The sequence below is a fragment of the Geotrypetes seraphini genome, chromosome 2 (assembly GCF_902459505.1).
Source record: "Geotrypetes seraphini chromosome 2, aGeoSer1.1, whole genome shotgun sequence".
NCBI classification, from domain to species: Eukaryota; Metazoa; Chordata; class Amphibia; order Gymnophiona; family Dermophiidae; genus Geotrypetes; species Geotrypetes seraphini.
Window position 1 is genome coordinate 263,673,889 of NC_047085.1, and position 20,383 is coordinate 263,694,271.

A 20,383-nucleotide genomic window follows, 5' to 3' on the forward strand; every position below is an offset into this window, starting at 1 on the left:
GTGTGCACTGCCTAATCCAAGCCCAGAAATCGCTGTTTGCCTAATCCAAGCCCAGAAATCGCTGCTTGCCTAATCCAAGCCCAGTAGAAAAGTTATTTGCGGTTTCAATAATAAAAATGAAGGATTTTTCTAAAAACCGCAAATAACATTAAAATAAGTTATTCGGTTTTTCCATATTCATGCCTATGGTCCTCCTACATCCCCTGCGAATACGGAGGGAGACGTGTAATTGTCCTTTCTCTATTGGCTAGAATGTCTTACAGTGATTTGTTCCATTTCTTTTCCAGACACTGTAGTCATCTGGGTCCATCTCTGAAAATTTAATTCAAGTGGTCTGTGGTTTCCTTATAGGCTTCTCAAAACACATTCAGTGTTGTCTTCTATCCAAATATTTTAGACCTGCTTTTTTGACATTTCTAAGTTAGTCAGTCTGTGGTACTAGGTCAGTAAAGTATCATTTATTCAAGCCATTAGGTTAATTTAGCCATTTTCCACGCTAAACTGTTTCAGAATCAGCTTTTAAATTTCTGCTGGATTTTTTTTAATTCAAGGAATTTCATTCTTTCTCTGTCTACTGTTTTCTACTGAATTACAAAAGTACTAAAAAAAGAAAGGGAAAAAAAGCATACCTGTTGCTCATATCTGACCATAGGACCCAACTTTTGAAAATGATTGGGGGGTGCTCAACTCATAACTCACAACAAATTTCCCCTCACCCAACAAAGAAAAAACAAAATACATCTGGTAGTGAATGGTAGTGATGACCAGCTTGTATCTAAATCTCAAGAGCAGGGACAGGGAATGTGGACAAATAAAAAAAACTAGGGTTCTGCCACTCTCCTTCCCCCAGCTTGTCAGCATCATACTTTCTCCCTCCCTCCATTCAAGCCATTTATGGCTCTTTTCTCCAACCAGTCCCTCTCTTCCCTCAGCTCATCTACACCACACTCTATTCTCACAATTTTTTCCATTTTTCCCTAACTTCATCTCCCCTCTCCATCCTCCCTCTGTACTTTTTAATTTTTCTCCTCCTGCATAGACATAATTTGATGCTTTGTATTTGAAAAAAATGATGCCTTTGAACTGTGATGCTGGGGAAGACTTCTACAAATCCCATGGACAACTAGGATTACCAACAAAGATTTTCTTGATCATATAAACCCAGAGTTGTTCCTAGAAGGCAAGATTACCAGACAGAAACTGACCTATTTTGGACATGCAATGATGGCGAATTCACTAGAAAAGGAGGTACTACTCGAAATGGTCTGTGGTAAAAGGAAGCAGGGGAGATCAAGGACCTGGATACCATCAAGAATGACAAGAGAATGAACATCAAGCAATTGAAAGAAGCCGTGGAAAACAGAGAAGCATGGCAAGGACTGGCCTACAGAATATCCAAGGGTCAGACACGACTGAATGGATAGTAGTAGTATTTGAGGGCAGATAATTTAATTGCTGTTGGCCTGCTCTACTCTCTAAATCTTTTTAACCTGTTCTTTTCATTTTCCCTGCATTCCATTTCCCTCTGCTCCTCAGTAAGGTCCAATGCACTTTTCCCTAACTAGTTGTCATTCCATGCAGGTTTGGCTCACCCGTCCCTTTACTGATTCCCACTTCTCACTCTCCTCCACAGGTGAGACTGTCTTTTGTTTGCAGATTAACTCCTGTTCATTTTATGACTTCCCATTGATCACAGGCTTGGATCATTTCCTTGCTCCGCACATTCCTGTTTCCTGGGAATGATTCCTCATCCCCTTTTGCACTACAGCAATTACCCTGGCACGTACAGATTCCCGACCAATGGCAGAGTCAACATCAGATTATTTGCCGCATCTCACTCTGAAATTTGGAAGCCCACCAAGGGTCATAGTTTGAAACCTCAAAGATTACATACTGAGTGAGAAAACATGTTCTAGCAGCTCAGGACATAAGAGCGAATATTCACTCATACTAAGCCACTGTGTTCTGATCTGCCTGCAGGATATTGCTCTGGTAGCCAAGGAACAAGAATCCAGCTCAAGGAGCAGAGTTAAGACTTGCGAGGTGGTTGCAGAGTGTTTTTTACCAAGAGTAAAGAAGGGAGCAAGGATTCAGTAATTAAGCAAGAGGAAAGTCAGGGAGCCAAACCCGGGAGCCAAACCAAGAAACACACAGTTTGTGATACAGCATATCCCTTCTCCCCCAACACTGCCATTGGTCTCCTGCCACCTCTTTTTGCTGCTGGGCAGCTTCTTTAGGCATATGTAGCCCAGAGTGCCCACCATTTCTACCTCCTGTGGGATGTAATGGGGGAATAATAATTTAAACTTTGTAAGGAATGGGAACAGTGCTCTCCCTTTTAAAAATTGGTATAACATTGGCCATCCTCCAATCTTCAGGTACTACGAAGGACTTTAGCAATAGGTTACAGATCACTAATAGCAGATCAGCAATTTCATTTTTGAGTTCTTTCAGTACCCTCAGATATATCCTATCTGGTCCAGGTGATTTATTGCTCTAACTTGTTGATTGGGCTCAGTATGTCTTCAGGTTTATAGAAATTTCTTTCTTCTGTGTCATCAACCCTGAAAACCATTTCTGATTCAGGTAGATATCTAATCAAAAACCTTTGATAAATTTTGGAACATCGCAGCTGTCTAAAAAACAAGGAAACAAAACGATCCCATGGTGGCTCACAGTGTAGAGAAAGGACATTTGTTTGATCATACGCTCTGGTTCATAATTGACCAGGTTTCCCAGGACTTTGATGGGGACAAGAAAACATTTTTGTTATCCAGAGAACAGTTCTAGATCTATACTTTACGCTCGTATGCGCCACATGGTATGAACGAGTCAGAATGGTTGACAGCAGGCAATTTCAGGCAGTAAAGAATTAACCAATTGGATCAAGGGCGAAGATTATTGTGTCATCACGTTTTACACTGGAGTAGGTATTGCCCAGAAGGACTTCTGCGTTTAAAATGGAGTCACACTCGGTGTTCTCTTCAGTCATGATGTTTCGGAGGTGGCGTACTTGTGATGACAGCGGGTTGAACTTCTGAGCTTGCCCCTGAGGAAAGACCCGAAACAGGGAGTGGGCATTCTGTTAAGGCACCCTATATCATATGGATAGCTGCGATCATCTCCAGATAAGTTAAAGCACCCTTTGATTGCTGGTTGCAACTTTTTTAAATTGATTTTTCCTTACTAAAGAAACAGTGACATTTATATTACATTGAATGTTAAAAAGTTTTGTACTGCACAGAACACTTTTGAATAACTTAATGTTTAGATACACTTACATATAAAAAGAAAAAAATAACTGTGAAAATACATGATGTTTTTGGGTAATGTCCACAGTGCGCTTTGGGGTGCACGCTATCTGTGGGCACGCTATCAATGGGTTGAAGACCTAAGAGAAAATTAAAAGGTTATTTCCTAGAAACTGATTATTCACCTTTGTTTTACCTGGTATTATTGAATATCATTGTGAAGTGCTGGGGAAGACTCTGTGAGGATTCAGGTAGATATCTTACATCTTCCATAAAAACCGAAGCAAATAATTCATTCAGTCTCTCTGCTATGACCTTATCCTCCCTGAGTGCCCCTATTGCTCCTTGATGATCCAGCGGTCCCACAGATTCCTTTGAAGTCTTTCTGCTTCTGATTTACCTGAAAAAGTTGTTACTATGAGTTTTTGCCTCTTTGGCAAGTTTCTCTTCATATTTGTTAGCCTTCTTTATAAATTGCTTTGCATCTAACTTGCAGGGTTTTATTTTGCTTCTTGTTTTATTCATTAGGATCCTTTTCCAACTTTTTGAAGAATGTTTTTTGGCTTTAATAGCCTCTTTCACATTTTAACTATGCTGGCTCTTGGTTTTTCTTCTTTCTGTGTTAAGATGTGGAATACATCTGGTCTGGGGTTCCATGATGGTATTTTTAAATAATATCCATGCCTGATTTAAAGTTCTAACGTTTGCCATTGATCCTTTTAGCTTCTTTTTAACCATTTTCCTTATTTTATTATAGTTGCACTTTCAAAAATTAAATACTGCCACTGTAGATTTCTTTAACATCACCTCAATAGCTCAAATTTGATTGTTATGTTTACCAGTGGAACCAACACAGTTACCTCTTGTACCAGTCTCTGCATTCCACTAAATCTAAAATGACTCCCCTTCTTGTCAGTTCCTAAACCAGTTGCTCCAGGAAACAGTCATTTATTACAGCTAGGAATTTTACCTTCCTAGCACTCCCTGATGTAACATTTATCCAGTCATATCGCAGGACAAGCAGGCAGCATATTCTCACTGATGGGTGATGTCACCGAAGGAGCCCCGGCATGGACACTTGAAAAGTGAATCTCAACTTTAAGTTTAGAAAGTTCGCGATTAGCCCGCATCGTGCATGCGCGAGTACCTTCCCGCCCGACGTAGGCGCACGGTCCCTCAGTTTTCTAGTTTCCGCAGAGCTGGTCAGACGCATTTTCAACATTGTGTTGAATTTTTTTCTATCGCTTGCCTTCCCGCTCTCACAGATTGTGACTTTTTTGTTACAGTTCTTTCGTTTTTTTTATTTTCTGTAAAAAAACCCTCTTTTTCCTTTTTACTTTGCCATCGCGGGCTTTGGCCCAGCGGGGGCCTTATGGACTATCTTCGCCATAGATTTTGATTTGTCAATGGCTGTTTTCCCGTCCATGTCCCACCTGCCAACGGGTTTCAAAAAGTTCGGTCTGGCCATTTCTGTCACCGACTCTCACCGCTGGTGCTCGCAGTGTCTGAGACTTGAGCACCATGCCGACTCCTGCTCCCGCTGCTCGTCCTTTCAGAAGCGCACTCTAAAAAATCAGTTGCTTCAGTAAAAACAACTGTTCGGCGCCGCAATGGACACGGAGCTCAGTTCATCTCCGACACCGTCCGCACTGTCCAAGACCGCACCAACCAAGACGACACTGAGGATGGATCCACCAACTTTGACCCCGGTGTAGCAACTCACTCTGGGTAAGTTTGCTAAGAAGCCTTCCACTACCCCTTCCATGACGCAGGTCGAAGCTGCAGTGAATCAAGTCCTACTGATCTCACGTAAGTGCTGTAAGCGCACAGCTCCAATATCGGTGAGTGCTTCCTCTTCGGCCTCATCATCCCTGGACCGTGTTGATCAGCCATCTGTACTGGCCAAAAAGAAGCAAACAGTACCAGCACTTTCTCTTAAGCAGAAAATTGACAATCTGCTTTGGGAAGAATTAGGAGAGCATTTTAACCTCTTGGTGCTGGTTCACTAACATAGCAACGACCTTCCTGGAGCTGGTCCGGTCTGAGTTGCTCATGGCGCCGACCACTCCTCTTAATACTACTTCACCGGTGTGGACATTCTCAACCCAGGACTTGAGCACTCCACTTTGGCACCAATCCTCCTCAGCCACATCTCTAGAGGCTACTCCGGCATGGTCAGGCAAAGTCTCCAGTAAATCCCTCCCACTCCTCTCATCCTGAAAACTCTTTTCAAACTCAAACAGGAGTCAGCCACCATGATACTCATAGCTCCTCGGTGGCCCAGACAACATTGGTTCTCCCTTCTACTTCAACTCAGCACCAGGGAACCCATACTTCTTCCAATATTTCCTACTCTGCTTGCACAGAATCAAGGAGCTCTTCTTCATCCCAACCTGCAATCATTACACCTGATAGCTTGATATCTCTCGGGCTGACATCGTTTCATCTTCCTCAGCCTGTCCGCACTATTATTGACGCTTCCAGGAAACGGGCCACTCAACAGTGCTATCAACAAAAGTGGACTCAGTTTTCTTCCTGGTGTCTCAGTCATCATCATCATGATCCAGTTTCCTTGTCATTGGAATTGGTGCTGGATTATTTCCATCTCTCTGATTCTGGTCTTAAATCTACATCTATCAGATCCATCTCGGCGCTATTACAGCTTTTCACATGCCAGTTGAGGGAAAGCCTCTCACTGCTCATCCATTGGTCTCCAGATTCATGAAACAGCTTTTCAATGTTAAACTACCTCTCAAGCCTCCCCGGTTGTCTGGGACCTTAATGTAGTTCTTTCCAGGTTGATGAAATCTCCATTTGAACCAATGGCAACAGCTCTTCTCAAATTTCTCACCTGGAAAGTAGTTTTTTCTCCTCTCCCTCACTTCTGCCAGGAGGGTCAGTGAGCTACAAGTGTTGGTCGCAGATTCATCTTTCACAGATTTTCGCCATGATAAAGTGGTTCTATGCACACATCCTAAGTTTCTACTGAAAGTAATTACGGACTTTCATTTCAATCAGTCCATTGTTCTTCCAGTTTTTTTCCCTAAGCCTCATTCTGACCCAGGAGAAACGGTGCTACACACTTTGGACTATAAATGTGCTTTGGCCTACTACATCGATCAGATAAAGCCTCATAGAACATTTCCCCAACTCTTCATCTCATTTGATTCTAACAAGTTGGGTCATCCTGTCACCAAATGGACAATATCCAACTGCCTGTATCTCATTCTGCCATACTCATACTGGACTGCCTGTGGAGAGTCGTGTCACTGCTCACAAAGTCTATGCTATGGCAGCTTCTGTAGCTTTTCTCAGATCTACTCCTATTGAGGAAATTTGCAAAGCTGCCACCTGGTCCTCAGTTCATACCTTCACTTCACATTACTATCTGGAAATTTTTTCCAGACAGGATGGGCACTTCGGCAAGTCAGTTTTGCAAAATTTGATTTCTTAATGGCCAACTCTCCTTCCATCCCTTTCTAGTTAGCTTGGAGGTCACCCATCAGTGAGAATATGCTACTTGCTTGTCCTGGGATAAAGCACAGTTACTTACCGTAACAGGTGTTATCCGGGGACAGCAGGCAGATATTCTCACAACCTACCCACTTCCTGGGTTGGCTTCTTAACTGGCTTATCTTAACTGAGGGACTGTGCGCCTAAGTTGGGCAGGAAGGCATGCGCGGTGCGGGCTAATCGCAATCTTTCTAAACTTAAAGTTGCGATTCACTTTTCAAGTGTCTGTACCAGGGCTACATCAGTGATGTCACCCATCAGTGAGAATATCTGCCTGCTGTCCCTGGATAACACCTGTTAGGGTAAGTAACTGTTAGGGTAAGTAACTGTGCTTAATTGAAATCACTTAGAAAATATCACAGGGTAAGAGTAGTCCCATTAATCAAATATCACCTTCAAAACTCACTCTTCTGGGCAGGGTATGGAGCCAGCAACCAAATACAAAAATAGGTGAAAAAAAGACCTCGGTGAGCGCAGTACTCCAACAGCAAATGCTAACTTAAGTAGCAAGCACAAATTAATCATAATTTTACAGCAATACTGTTTGTGATCTGTTCAAGTAGGCTGGAGACTCAAACATCGAGGCCAAAAGAATTGCCCACTTGATTGGGCTAGAGACTCCGTTCTGTGAATTCAAATAACAAACGAGGAAAAGCCATGTAAAAACAAATGGTTTATTGACAAAGCTCCCTTAGCCTGGGAAGAGCAGGCCCTCAGAATTTCAGTGCTCTTCAAAGAGAGAAAACAAGGCAAACAGATTTATACCCTAAGTGACATCATTTGTAATAATTATCATGCTTTAGAATACAATAAAGAAATCAAAAACCCGAAAATAATGGAAGGTAAATAAATAAGTACAAAAGCAAAAACCTCCCAAACCCCAAGAATAGTAACTGGACAAGGGAGAGAGACAGAAGCAGGAGCGGCTAAACTACACACAACAACCTTTCAATGATACTTATAAGTATGAATATACGGGAGAGCCCTCAGTCACACAGCCACCCACTAGGAGACCCAGTAGTATAGGCTGTCACTTGGCTTACACCCAGAAGAGTGTTAACTGTGAAACATCCCCGGGCTCTACTCCGTATTTTTTACAATAAAGTGCACCCAACAGTGCTAAGTGTGAAAAAAGATATAAATAAATCAAAAAAACACACTTTACCATACCACTACAATTGTCTCTGCCCCTTGTCCAGGGGGCCAAACGTCCAAGTCCAGCAGAGCAAAAAAACCAACAGGAAGTACTTAGCTTCTCTGTGGAAACAAACAGCCAGCGAAGATATTTTTCGTCCAACGGGACTCCGTTTCGGGGGTGCACACCCCCTTCTTCAGGAACGGCTGGGCTGCGAATACAATGGCACAGTTGATCACATGACTTCTTTCCAAATATGCCTTATGTCATGTTAACATTAAAAGTCCATTCTGTTAAGTTTTTAAACCCAGCAGGTGGTAGTGTTTCACTTTTCTTCCTAAATCAGTTTTGATCTTTGACCTTTCCAAGTATCAATCATGTCAGTTACAAAGCCCTACCTCCTACAAATACATTTTGACTTCTGTATGAACTTCAAAGTACTATTGTATTTTCTAATCTCTAAGAAACAGATTCTCTGTAAAACACCCAAATTTCCTGTTCCTCTGAGAACCTTATCCCATAGATGTATGTGAACAATGGTACATAAATCTATGTCTCTTAAGAGTCACAAAATCAACCTTCTAAACTTCCTAGCATTAGCTGAAATATAGAATCAGCAATTTAGACAGGGAATGCCAATCTGTGAGCTAGCTAAATCTATTTATTGCAATGTATTTATTACAAGGCCTCATGGCTGAGTTTCCAATGCAATGCGCAGATAACTGTATTTTTTAATGTATTCACTTAAGTTTGATTCATTCACAATCTCAGTTTTTCATATCATTGGTAACAACTGTCACACTTGTAAATTCCAGAAATCTTCAACAGATCTCTGGAGCAAAACAAGGCACTTTTGTTGGAACTTTGGTTGAATTGCAACTTGTGAAGTATGTGGTTGTAGAAAGAGCATATGGCAGCACGGGGCCGAGCAGGAGAGCGTAAAGCTTGCTCCTGGCGTCCGTGCTGCTGATCTCTGTGACGCAGGCTGGGGAAAAAAGCGAAGGATTCATGCTGGACCACAGGTTAAAAAGGGGGGGACAATGAAGGGGGGGTTGTTTTAAAAATAAATTGATGCGACAATGCGACGGCTGTTTTAAAATAAAGGTGGTGCAGCAGGGTAACAAAATTTGTACCTTTGCTTCATAAGACACACCGAGATTTCCACCCACTTTTGGCACTTTTGGGTGGAAAAAAAAGTGCATCTTATGGAGCGAAAAATACGATATGTGCTTCATGTGCTGCAACTTTGGACTTGTCTGGCAGAATCTCCTACTGCTGCTAACTTGGATATGCCATGTCCTTAGGATACGCTAGTGTGTGGCAACACCCTGATTGAGAGCCAATGCTTTAGAGAAGTATCCGTCCCCTATTGCTCCCATCTCCTGGCAGTATTTGGTTGCATGTCTCAGCCCTAATTGGTTAATAGTTAATGGACTTTTTCAGTCCCTTTAAACTCATTGTTAGTTTATTTCAAAGCATTTTTCTTAGGACCCTGATTATAATATACTTTGTCATGTGTGCTACTTTTCTTTGCACCTTCCTTTACTGCATCATTTTTGAGATGGGCCAAATTGGAACTGCATTCAGTAGTCAAGAAGTTATAACTGAGCTATTCAGAGGTATTACAGTAGTGCTTTGCTAAGCAAAATTTGGGTCAGAGTAGGATTTGAATATAACACCATCTTTGTTTTCATCTGCTAGACCAGTCCAGACAAGTGGATTATGTTGCCTGACCAGCAGATGGAAACGGAGAACACAGTTTCAGTGGCTTTATCACCAGTATAGAGTGGTGCACTGCAGCCCTGGAACTTGACAGTATTCTCTGCGAACAGCAGATGGTTGCAGTCAAACTAGAATAGCAGGATCTTTGTTTTTCTAACTCCCTGAGGCACAGGTCTGTTTTCTGGAGAATAAGGTTCTGAGGCCTGATGTTGGTTCTCAACATCAGTGGATTAATACCAAATTGAGCCAGGAGTCCTGCAGACCTAAGCCATAGTGGGTAATGATATCTGATGCCAGGGAGGTCCTTAGGGACCTTTGCTGGGGTTTGTAAGTAGGGTTCCTCATAAGCTTCTCCTTCCTCAGCCAAACGTTTGGTTTTGTTCTCCTATTTTTGGATCTCCCCTGAATAAAAGAGGTTGTTTAAAAAAAAAAAAGGGGGGGGGGGGTAGTAGAATGCTTGGGTGAAGGTATTGGAGAAGCCCTGGTCACAGTGGGGGCATTTAATGAATCCTGGAGTGCTGTGGGAGGTGTGCTAGGACCAGATATTTGAAGGAGTTTTGCAGTGCTGGGTGGCAGACATTGTGGTGTTTACAGGAGCTGCTGTGTTAGCAGCAGAGCTGACTTCTTTTGCCCCGGAAGTCAATGGGGTCAATGTCCAAGGCTGATTGAGTAGCTATGGACTGCAAGAGGGGTCCAGAGTTGCTTGAGACTATAATGGATACTTCTATTTCTGTTCTTCCAGGAACAATGAGCAATTTAGCACTGGCTCTTTAGCCAGGAAGGAGACATTAATTGCTGTGTGTTAGGAAGGGTGCTGGGCATGGTGGCTCATAGAGCCCTAGGGCAGCGGTATTCCTCAATTCTGTGGTAGTAGTTTGTGAAAGAATTACAAACTGCTTGCTGAAGGTTCTGGTGGCTTTCCCTCTGCCTTTGCTGTCAGATTTATCCAGCTGTTGGGCCATACAATGGTCAGTATGGAAGTTTGGGGGGCAAATGTTTCCAGGTTATCTGGTTTCCTCAAGTGGGGAGACCTGGGGACCTTTGTTGGCGCCTTTTGGTGGAAGAAGATTGAGGTAGATGAAGATGAACCGGGCCTATCCCTGAGAGAAGGGGAGTTGGAATTGGGACTTGTATATTGCCTTTTTGTAGTTATACAACCATACTCAAAGCGGTTACATACAGGTACTTCAATCATTTTCCCTATCTGTACTTGTGGGCTCACAATCTGTCTAATGTACCTGGGGCAGTGGAGGATTAAGTGTTTTGTCCAGGGTCACAGGGAGCAGTGCGAAGTTTGAACCCACAACCACAGGGTGCTGAAACTGTAGCTCTAACCACTGTGCTACACTCTCCTCCATCTTTGAGGCCATCCTCCTATTTAGCCAAGACAGATTGTTTGATCACACAGGTGGCTTCATTTCTAGAGTTTTTGGAGTCACAGGGTGGAGATCCTGTTCTGGAGTGCTTATACAGGTCCTCCAGGACCTTTCCCCTGTGTAAGACTCTTGAGGAAAATGGTCCTTTCATAATGGGAATCCCTTGAAGCTGTGCTAAACAGCAACACAATCATGGGGAAACTACCCACTACCACAGGAGGACTTAGAGCAGTTTTTTTTTTTTTTAACCTTCCTAGCAGGGCTGTGGAGTCGGTAGATAAATGTTCTGACTCCGACTCAGACTCCTCAGTTTTTTGTACTTCAGACTCCGACTCCAGGTACCCGAAATTTCCTCCGACTCCTCGACTCTGACTCCGACTCCACAGCACTGGTTAATTTTCAGATCGTTAAAATGGAATGTCAAGTTGAGAGAAATGAGCATTTTCGACACCACCTTCTTTTTGGTTTTAATCAAGGTTCTAAGGCCGCAGAAGCTGCTCGCAACATTTGTGCTGTGTATATAGTGGGTGCTATAGCTGAAAGAATCGCTCGTGATTGGTATGCCAAGTTCAAAAATGGAGTCGGTAGATAAATGTTCCGACTCCTCAGTTTTTTGTACTTCTGACTCCAACTCAGACTCCAGGTACCCGAAATTTCCTCCAATTCCAACTCCTCGACTCCGACTCCACAGCCCTGCTTCCTAGGGTAGAAGCCTTGGTGATCTAGACCACCATTCCGATGGAAGGCAGCTTGGCTCTGACGGGCGTAACACAATCCTGCTGAAGTAACTAAACGTTTGCTTATGTAGTTCTGGGGGTTTAGACTGGCCATATGTGGAGGTTGTGTGACATGGGCCCTCCCTAGGTGGACTTAGAAGCTTCAAGAGTGCCCAGAAGTGGCTCTCCTGGAAGCTAGAGCTGCATTCTTGACCTGATCTGTATTGGGTCTAGGTTCATGTGCTCAAGTCATGGTGTAGCAATGGTTATGGCTTAGTAACTGGTAGCTGTGGTCTTGGGCAAACTCTTGTTTGGAAATTAGCTTAAAATTAAAGATCTCTGCGAGGCGAGGCCTCAGCAACTTCTGGAAGATCAGACACATTCTACTACATAAGAACTCTGCAGGTTGTTTTTATGAGTGAAGATGTTTAGGAGGGTAAACCGCTATCTACCTTATTTTGCTATTCATGCAGATCCAAGGAGAATAGGCCTTTTTGTGATGTCTGTTAGATCGGGATCACTTCAACAAGTTCTGAAGGTGATTCAGCAAGGATTTATGCCTTAGTTAATAGAGCTAATTACCTATGCCTTTATGGTATCTCCCTGTAGATTGGTGCCCAAGAGAAAGACGGTCTGTGAAAACCTGAATTATCAGTTTTAGAAGCCATTGCTCCTCTAAAAGGTATTGGCACAAAGGCAAAGCTGATACTTAGTTTTCTTAGTAATCCCCAAGAAAGGGTGATCCTACTAGACTGTTTTCAACCTTAAAGGCCTCAATGCTGCATTATACATCATTCTGTTTCCACATGGAGTCTTTAAGATGGATGATTGCAGCAGTAAGGAAAAGCATATTCCGCTCATCCCTAGACTTGTCTAAGGTGTACTTCAGAATACCAATTCAGAAGCAGCACCAGAAGTATCTCTGCTTCTGTGTTCTAAACAGTCACTATCAGGACAGGGCCCTCCCCTTTGGCATGATCACATTTGGGACCTTTTCAGAGGTCATGATAATGGCTGCTTGTCTACAAAGGGAAGGTATTGAGATACATGCTTAACTTGATGGATTACTGACTGATTTCGGTTGATTCAAAGGAGCCTGCCAGGGCAGCTACATGCAGAGTTCTTCAGAAGCTGGAGAGGCCAAGTTGGATAGTGACCTACATGAAGATCCATCTGATTGTATACCAGTTCTTCAGGTATCTCAGCATGTAATTTGATGTTATGACTAGCAAAGTTTCCCTAATAAAGGATTGAATGAATAGGTTGCTGTTACTATGCCAAGTCTCTTACTCCCACACAGCGCTGAAGGACTTCGGAATATCCGCAGCTCATGCAAACTGTGGCAGCAATCCTTGAGCTGGTCCTCTGGGTGAAAACTCATGCAGTACCTACAGTGAGCTCTATTGTCTAAAAAGCATGGGATAAACACAGAGGATCTCTAATTAAAAAACAAATGGTATAAATTAAAGAATTAAGGCCAGTATTGGACAGACTTGTACAATTTGTGTCCCATATATGGTGATTTGGTGTAGGATGGACTGGGGAAGGCATCAGTGGGAACTCCACTAACTTGGAACATGAGGCCATTACTGGCCAGACTTTACAGTAGATATCCTGCAAACAACGGGATGGTTGGATAGGCTAGAGTGAGCTTAGATGGCAACTTCAGCAGTTGGAACCTAGGACAATACCAGGTGGACTTTAGTCTATGGCCCAGAAATGTCAAAGAAGAGACAAGTTAATTTAATCATGTATTTTTATTGAGAATAACTAATGGGCAGACTGAAAGGACTGTTCAGGTCTTTATCTGCCATCATTTACTAAGTTACTATGTCTAGATGGGCACCCTAGTTGTTTATAGTTTACAGTTTATTTAAAATTAGTTATACTGCTTAACTTTACAAAAAAGCCCAGTGGTATAAAAGAAATTAAAATAGCGAACTTGGTTATAAGATAGAAAAGCAACACTTTCATCAACATCAATTCAAGATGTAGGTGCCTAGTTGCAACAGTACAATATTCAGCTTCCTCTGATGGTGAACAACCAGAAGGAAGCTGTCTTGGTGTCAAGACTGCCACCTATTGAAGGATTTTGGAGTCCCCTGATTAAGTGGTTGTAACTACTGATTCCAGTTTTTTGGGCTGAAGGACTGTCATCAAGGTCAATGGGCACAGGGTTGTTGGTCAGAGTAGGCGGCTACCTAGTCCATCAAATATATTGAAAATGGTTTGATTCAGCTCACATAGGAAAAATTTCATTCAACCATTGCTATTATATTGTTTGTTTTTACAATTGTGTATTTTGATATTTACACAGCTTAGATTTAAGTGGTTTATAAATTTTAAAAAATAAATAAATGTTGATCATGGTACTGTCTAATGATGCCACAGCTCTGGCTTATGACCAGAGGTAGCCAGAGCATGACGGTAACTTCAGAGATAAGCTTGCTCTTGTCAGTGGAATGTACACCATTTGGTAGCCCTCTTGCCAGCCCACGTAACATATACAAGATCTTTCATTGTCATGCTGTCTGTACCATTAACATCACCCCCTCCCTAATTCTGCTATTCTAGGTTGATGTCTCATGTAGGGTCATGCTAAACTGTGAACCAATTCACAAATGTGATAGCACATGCAAAATATCACATGTCAGGTTCACAAATGTTGATGTATTACTGTTATGGGAGGGAGGGTGGTTTGTACCTGGTGTAGTCCGTGTGGTAAACTTGTTCATGAAATTTATGCAAGAAAGATAATTAAATGATAAATCATGCAAAGAATCGTATTAACAATTCACATTAAATTAAATTTCTCATGGAAGTCACAGTGGGAACATCCCTAGTTTGCCATACTATGAACTGAAAGATATGCATATGTGTGTGTAAAAAATGTTTTTATATATATATATATATATTTATTATTTTTTATTTTTTTTTGCATCTGCTCTTTTATTTCCTACTGAGTGTACACTGCAGAACACCAGTCATATCTTGCTGAACTCCTGTTTTCTCTCTAGCTGGTTACTTGTCCAGGAACATTTCCATGGTAATTCTGTGTGTCGTCAAGGAAGGTCATAGTTATGTGGAATATGCAAACAGTTTTTTAAATTAGTGTGTCTCTTCAAAATAATCTCATGATTGTCAATATTTTCTCTTTTCAGCTTTTGTGATATACAATTTCCTGAGCCTCTGCTATGAATACCTGGGAGGAGAGAGTTCAATTATGTCTGAAATCAGAGGGAAGCCCATTGAGTTAGTACTATTCCTATTTTTTAAACTCTTTAATTAAGTTTTCTTGCAAACCTAATAAACTAATACAAACAAAAAGCAAAATAGCTTACACATCGAATAAGTAATTCTTTCCTTTCTTGTTGAACAAATATGTTCGTTTATTCCAAGGGTCCTTATACTGACTTTCATGAAGATCATCAAAGCAGTTTACAATCCAGAATGCTTATAACATACTTTTATAACGGATTAATGAAAGAAAAAAAGAGAAAGAGTAGAAAGTAGTCCAAACTTCTGTACCTGCTGCTGGCCCAACAACCAATCAAATCTCAAATGCCCAGGCAAAAAAGTAATCCTCAGTCCTGCCTTAAATTTGGAAGTCTCAGTGCAAAACTAGTGTGGGATGCAATTCCATAAGCAGTGGGGTCAAGATACAAAAAGCATGCCATGTTCTTTTGAGGAGCGCCTGAAATAAGAGGAATGGAGTGGTTGTGAGATTCTCACTTTAAGATTGCAGGGTGTGGGATGGAACATATGAAAACAAGCCATTAGGACAACATGCAAGCTGACCTGTGTAGAGCACTTTGTGAAGGGAATTGACTTAGTAGAGACAGAGTGATTGTTCACCCTCTCCAAGGTGAAGAGAACGATAGGGCACTTGCTTAAGTTAGAAGGGAAAAGATTCCATACAAACATAAGGAAGTTCTTCACCTAGAGAGTGGTGGAGGTCTGGAATGCTCTCCCAGAGGCTGTTATAGGGGAAAGCACCCTTATCCCAGGACAAGCAGGCAGCATATTCTTGACTGATGGGTGACGGCACCAACGGAGCCCCGGTACGGACAATTTTAGAGTGATTGCACTCTAAGAACTTAGAAAGTTCTAGTTAGGCTGCACCGCGCGTGTGCGAGTGCCTTCCCGCCTGACGAAGGTGCGCGGTCCTCAGTTTCTTAGTTTCCGCGGAGCTAAGAAGATGCGTGTTTCCAACGGCTGTTGGAAAATTTTTTCAATTTTTTTCTCGCCTTCCCGCTCACGCGTTATTTCTTGTCGTGAAGTGTTCACGTTATTGTTTTCTTTCTTTTCTTAAAAAAAAAAAAAGTCAATTTTTTTCGACTTTTTTCCGGTCGGCCCCGGCGGGGCCTGTTGGCACCATCGAAGCCGCGGGCTTCGATTTTGCTACGGCCGTTTTTCCCTTCATGCCCCCATCACCGGGTTTTAAGAAGTGTCAGCGGTGTGCACGTCCTATTTCCCTTTCCGACCCGCACAAGTGGTGCCTTCAGTGTCTGGGTCCGGACCATAGGGCTGAAACGTGCACCCGCTGCAGTTCTCTCCAAAAGAGAACTCTAAAGAATCGCCAAATTCAACAGCGAATTCTTTTCGGTGCCGCCATGGAAGTTCCCCCGACATCGACACCGACAACTTCCTCCAAATCGGCACCGGTGACTTCGATGCCGAAAGATCCATCCTCGGTGTCGCACCATGTAGGTAAGCCGGCTAAGAAGCTATCCCCTACTGTCCTTGGCCCGCCAGTCGAACAAGCAGTGAGTCAAGTCCTGCAGACTGCGCGCCGGCCCCGCAAACGCTCCGCTCCCATTGAAGTCACTGCCTCTTCATCGGCATCGACTTCGCCTGAGCGTCGAGCTGCACCGCAGGTACCGAGTAAGAAAAAAGCGGTACCGGTGCCATCGGGACCGTCTTTGGATGAGAGAATAGCATCCATCCTTCAGGTCCAGCTTAAGGAGCAATTATAACACTTGCTTCCGGCTCTACTAACTCCACACTTTCCAGTGTCGGTACCTACTGAGCCTTCGATGCCGATTGTCGAACAACCTATTCTGTTGGCATCGACGTTATCGGCACCGCAAAAATCTGTCTCTATGCCTGTTCTCTCGGCGGAACCGAAGTCTCTTCGACGCACTGCTTACTCGACTTCTGAGCCGGTACCGTACTCTGACACCCGTACCGCTGTACAGTCACCCGGTACGGTGTCCATGCGATCAGGTAAATAGGTGCGCAAGACCAAGCATACCGAACCTTCTACTCCCCTTTCTCAGGGCCATCTCTCATCGGTACGGGACCCTGATTTGTGGGATGATTCTGACGACCCTCTCGGTACCGAGGCAGATTATCCATCGGTGCAGGATCCTGCTAGCCAGAGCACTCGTCCTTCACCAAGTTTCTTAAGGAGATGTCAGACACCCTTTCCATCCCCCTAGAGTCTGACTCTAAAAAATCCAAGGCATTTCTTGATGCTTTGGATTTTGACCAGCCTCCTAAATAATTTTTAAAGTTGCCCCTCCATGACATCTTGAGGGAAACTTTTTACAAAAATTTAGAAACCCCTCTAACCGTTCCAGGAGCCCCTAGAAAGCTGGAATCGCTTTATAAAGTGATTCCTATTCCAGGGTTTGACAAACCCCAGCTGCCCCATGAATCTCTGCTGGTGTAGTCAACCCTCAAAAAATCGGCAGGCTCTAGTGTGTATGCCTCTGTCCCTCCTGGTAGAGAGGGCAAGGCCATGGATAAATTTGGCAAAAGGCTTTACCAAAATGCAATGTTGGCCAACCATTCAGGTAATTATGCTTTTCACTTCTCTTTTTACCTGAAACATCTGATTCAACAAGTGGCCTCTTTTCAAAAGTATCTTCCTGACCGTAAACTTCCTGCATTTCAACAATGCACTTCCAGTCTCCTGCAACTCAGGAAGTTTATGGTCCGTTCCATCTATGATACTTTTGAACTCACATCCCGAGCCACGGCTATGTCTGTGGTGATGAGACGATTAGCATGGCTTCGAGTCTCAGACCTTGATGTGAACCACCAGGACCGCCTTGCCAATGCTCCATGCCTGGGTGACGAGCTGTTTGGAGAGTCTATGGATACCACCACTCAAAAGCTCTCTGCCCATGAGACGAGGTGGGATACCTTGTTGAAAAATAAGAAGAAGTCTCCTCCTCCTCGTCCTTTTAGACAGCAACCTTCATATCAGAGGCGGTTTTCTGCTCGGCCGGTTCAGCCTCATCCTCCTCAACCTTGGAGGCAACGGCAACAGCATCAACAGGCTCGTCAGCAACAGCAGCCTGCCATCAAGCCTGTCACTCAGACTAAGCCGACTCAGCCCTTTTGACTCCCTTCTCCAGGGCATTGCCAGTCTTCCTCCCTCCTGTCCTCTTCCACAGCCCATAGGAGGTCGATTAAACATTTTTTACTCTCGATGGGAAGTAATCACCACCGACCAGTGGGTGCTCTCGATCATAGCCCACGGCTACTCCCTCAATTTTCAGACTCCTCCGCCATTAGGCCTGCCAAAAGAGTCTGCTTCCAACAAGTCTCAGTCCCTCCTTCTCGCTCAAGAGGTTCAATCCCTCCTTCTTCTCAATGCCATCGAAGAAGTTCCTCAAGATCAGCGAGGTCAGGGATTTTACTCCAGGTACTTTCTAGTTCCCAAAAAGACCGGAGACCTCAGAGATCTTAGATCTCAGAGATCTCAACAAATGTTTGGTCAAAGAGAAGTTCAAAATGCTCTCTCTTGCCACCCTCTACCCTCTTCTCACTCAGGGCGACTGGCTATGCTCCCTTGATCTCAAAGAGGCTTACACACATATTCCTATCCATCTGACGTCCAGGCAATATCTCCGCTTTCTCATCAATCAACATCATTATCAGTACAAGGTGCTACCCTTCGGTCTGGCCTCCTCTCCCAGGGTGTTCACCAAGTGTCTGATTGTGGTAGCGGCCTATCTCCGCTCTCACAATTTTCAAGTCTTCCCTTATCTGGACGACTGGCTAATCAAGGCTCATTCACCTCAGACGGTTCTGCTTGCCACCAATCAGACCATTCACTTCCTTCGACTGTTGGGGTTCGAAATCAATCTACCCAAGTCGCACCTCATTCCGACCCAGCGGCTTCAATTCATTGTAGCCATTCTGGACACTGTTCTGATTAGGGCGTTTCTTCCATCCAACCGCCTTCAGACCATCCTTCATCTCTGTCAGCAGGTGTTTCAACAGATTACAATCTCTGCGAATCACATGATGGTGCTCTTGAGGCACATGGCTTCCACAGTACATGTCACCCCCTTCGTACGTCTCCACCTGCGTACTCCTCAATGGACCCTAGCGACTCAGTGGTCACAAGCGACGGATCCTTGCTCACAACACATATCTGTGACCTCGTCTCTTCGACAGTCGCTTCTTTGGTGGTTGACATCTTCAAATCTATCCAGAGGTCTACTGTTCCATTTACCTCCTCATCATCTCGTCATCACCACAGACGCATCCCCTTATGCCTGGGGAGCTCACTTGAACTGCTCAGGAAAAGAAACACCACATCAATTATCCTGGAACTCTGAGCAATGTTTTATGCCCTCAAGGCCTTTCAACATCTTCTCTTTCCTCAAGTACTTCTCATTTGCACAGACAATCAAGTTGCAATGTACTACATCAACAAACAGGGAGGGACGGATTTGGTCTTGGGGGCGACAACTCGTCATTTATTCCTGAAGGCTGTCAACATTCAAGGGGAGCAGAATTCCTTGGCAGACAATCTCAGCAGAATTCTCCAACCTCACGAATGGACTCTCGACCCCTTGATTCTCCAGTCCATTTTCGCTCAATGGGGCACTCCTCAGGTGGACCTCTTTGCAGCTCCTCACAATCATCAGCTGCCCCTGTTTTGCTCCAGACTCTACTCTCCTCACCGTCTGGCTCCCGATGCATTTCTCCTGGATTGGACCAATCTCTTCCTATATGAATTTCCTCCTCTACCGCTCATGCTGCGCACATTGTTCAAGCTCCGGAGGGAATGAACCACCATGATTCTCATCGCTCCACGGTGGCCCAGGCAACATTGGTATTCCCTTCTACTTCAACTCAGTTCCAGGGAACCTATAATTCTTCCACTGTTTCCTTCTCTGCTTTCTCAGCATCAGCAGACTCTACTGCATCCCAACCTACAGTCTCTGCACCTGACAGCTTGGTATCTCTCGGGCTGACTTCGGCTCACTCACTCCTTTCTCAGCCTGTCCGCTCTATCATTGATGCTTCCAGGAAACTGGCCATGCTCCAGTGTTATCAACAGAAGTGGTCTTGGTTTTCTTCCTGGTGCCTCTTACATCACCATAATCTCATGTCTCTAGCAGTGGGACTGGTGTTGGACTATCTTCTTTCCTTGTCCGACTCTGGTCTCAAATCTACTTCTATCAGAGTTCACCTTAGAGCCAATTCATGGAAAACCTCTCTCAGCTCATCCAAAGTTTCTCCCTAAGGTTGTGTCTGACTTTCAGCTTAATCAGTCCGTTGTCCTGCCTGTATTTTTTCCAAAGCCTCATTCTCATCCAGGTGAACAGGCTTTGCATACCTTGGACTGTAAACGTGCTCTGGCTTACTATCTTGACCGCACTAAGCCTCACAGATCATCTCCTAAACTGTTTTTGTCCTTTGATC

General features: G+C 43.7%; 1 protein-coding gene across 2 annotated transcripts in view; it reads left to right on the top strand.

The window, feature by feature from the left end:
- TMEM184B (transmembrane protein 184B) overlaps window positions 1-20,383 on the top strand; it is a 143,917-nt gene that overhangs the window by 54,933 nt on the left and 68,601 nt on the right. For both annotated transcript variants that reach the window (XM_033929518.1, XM_033929519.1), the window contains exon 4: window positions 14,875-14,965. In XM_033929518.1, the coding sequence (XP_033785409.1) occupies window positions 14,875-14,965 (91 nt within the window). The remainder of the gene's footprint in view (window positions 1-14,874; window positions 14,966-20,383) is intronic.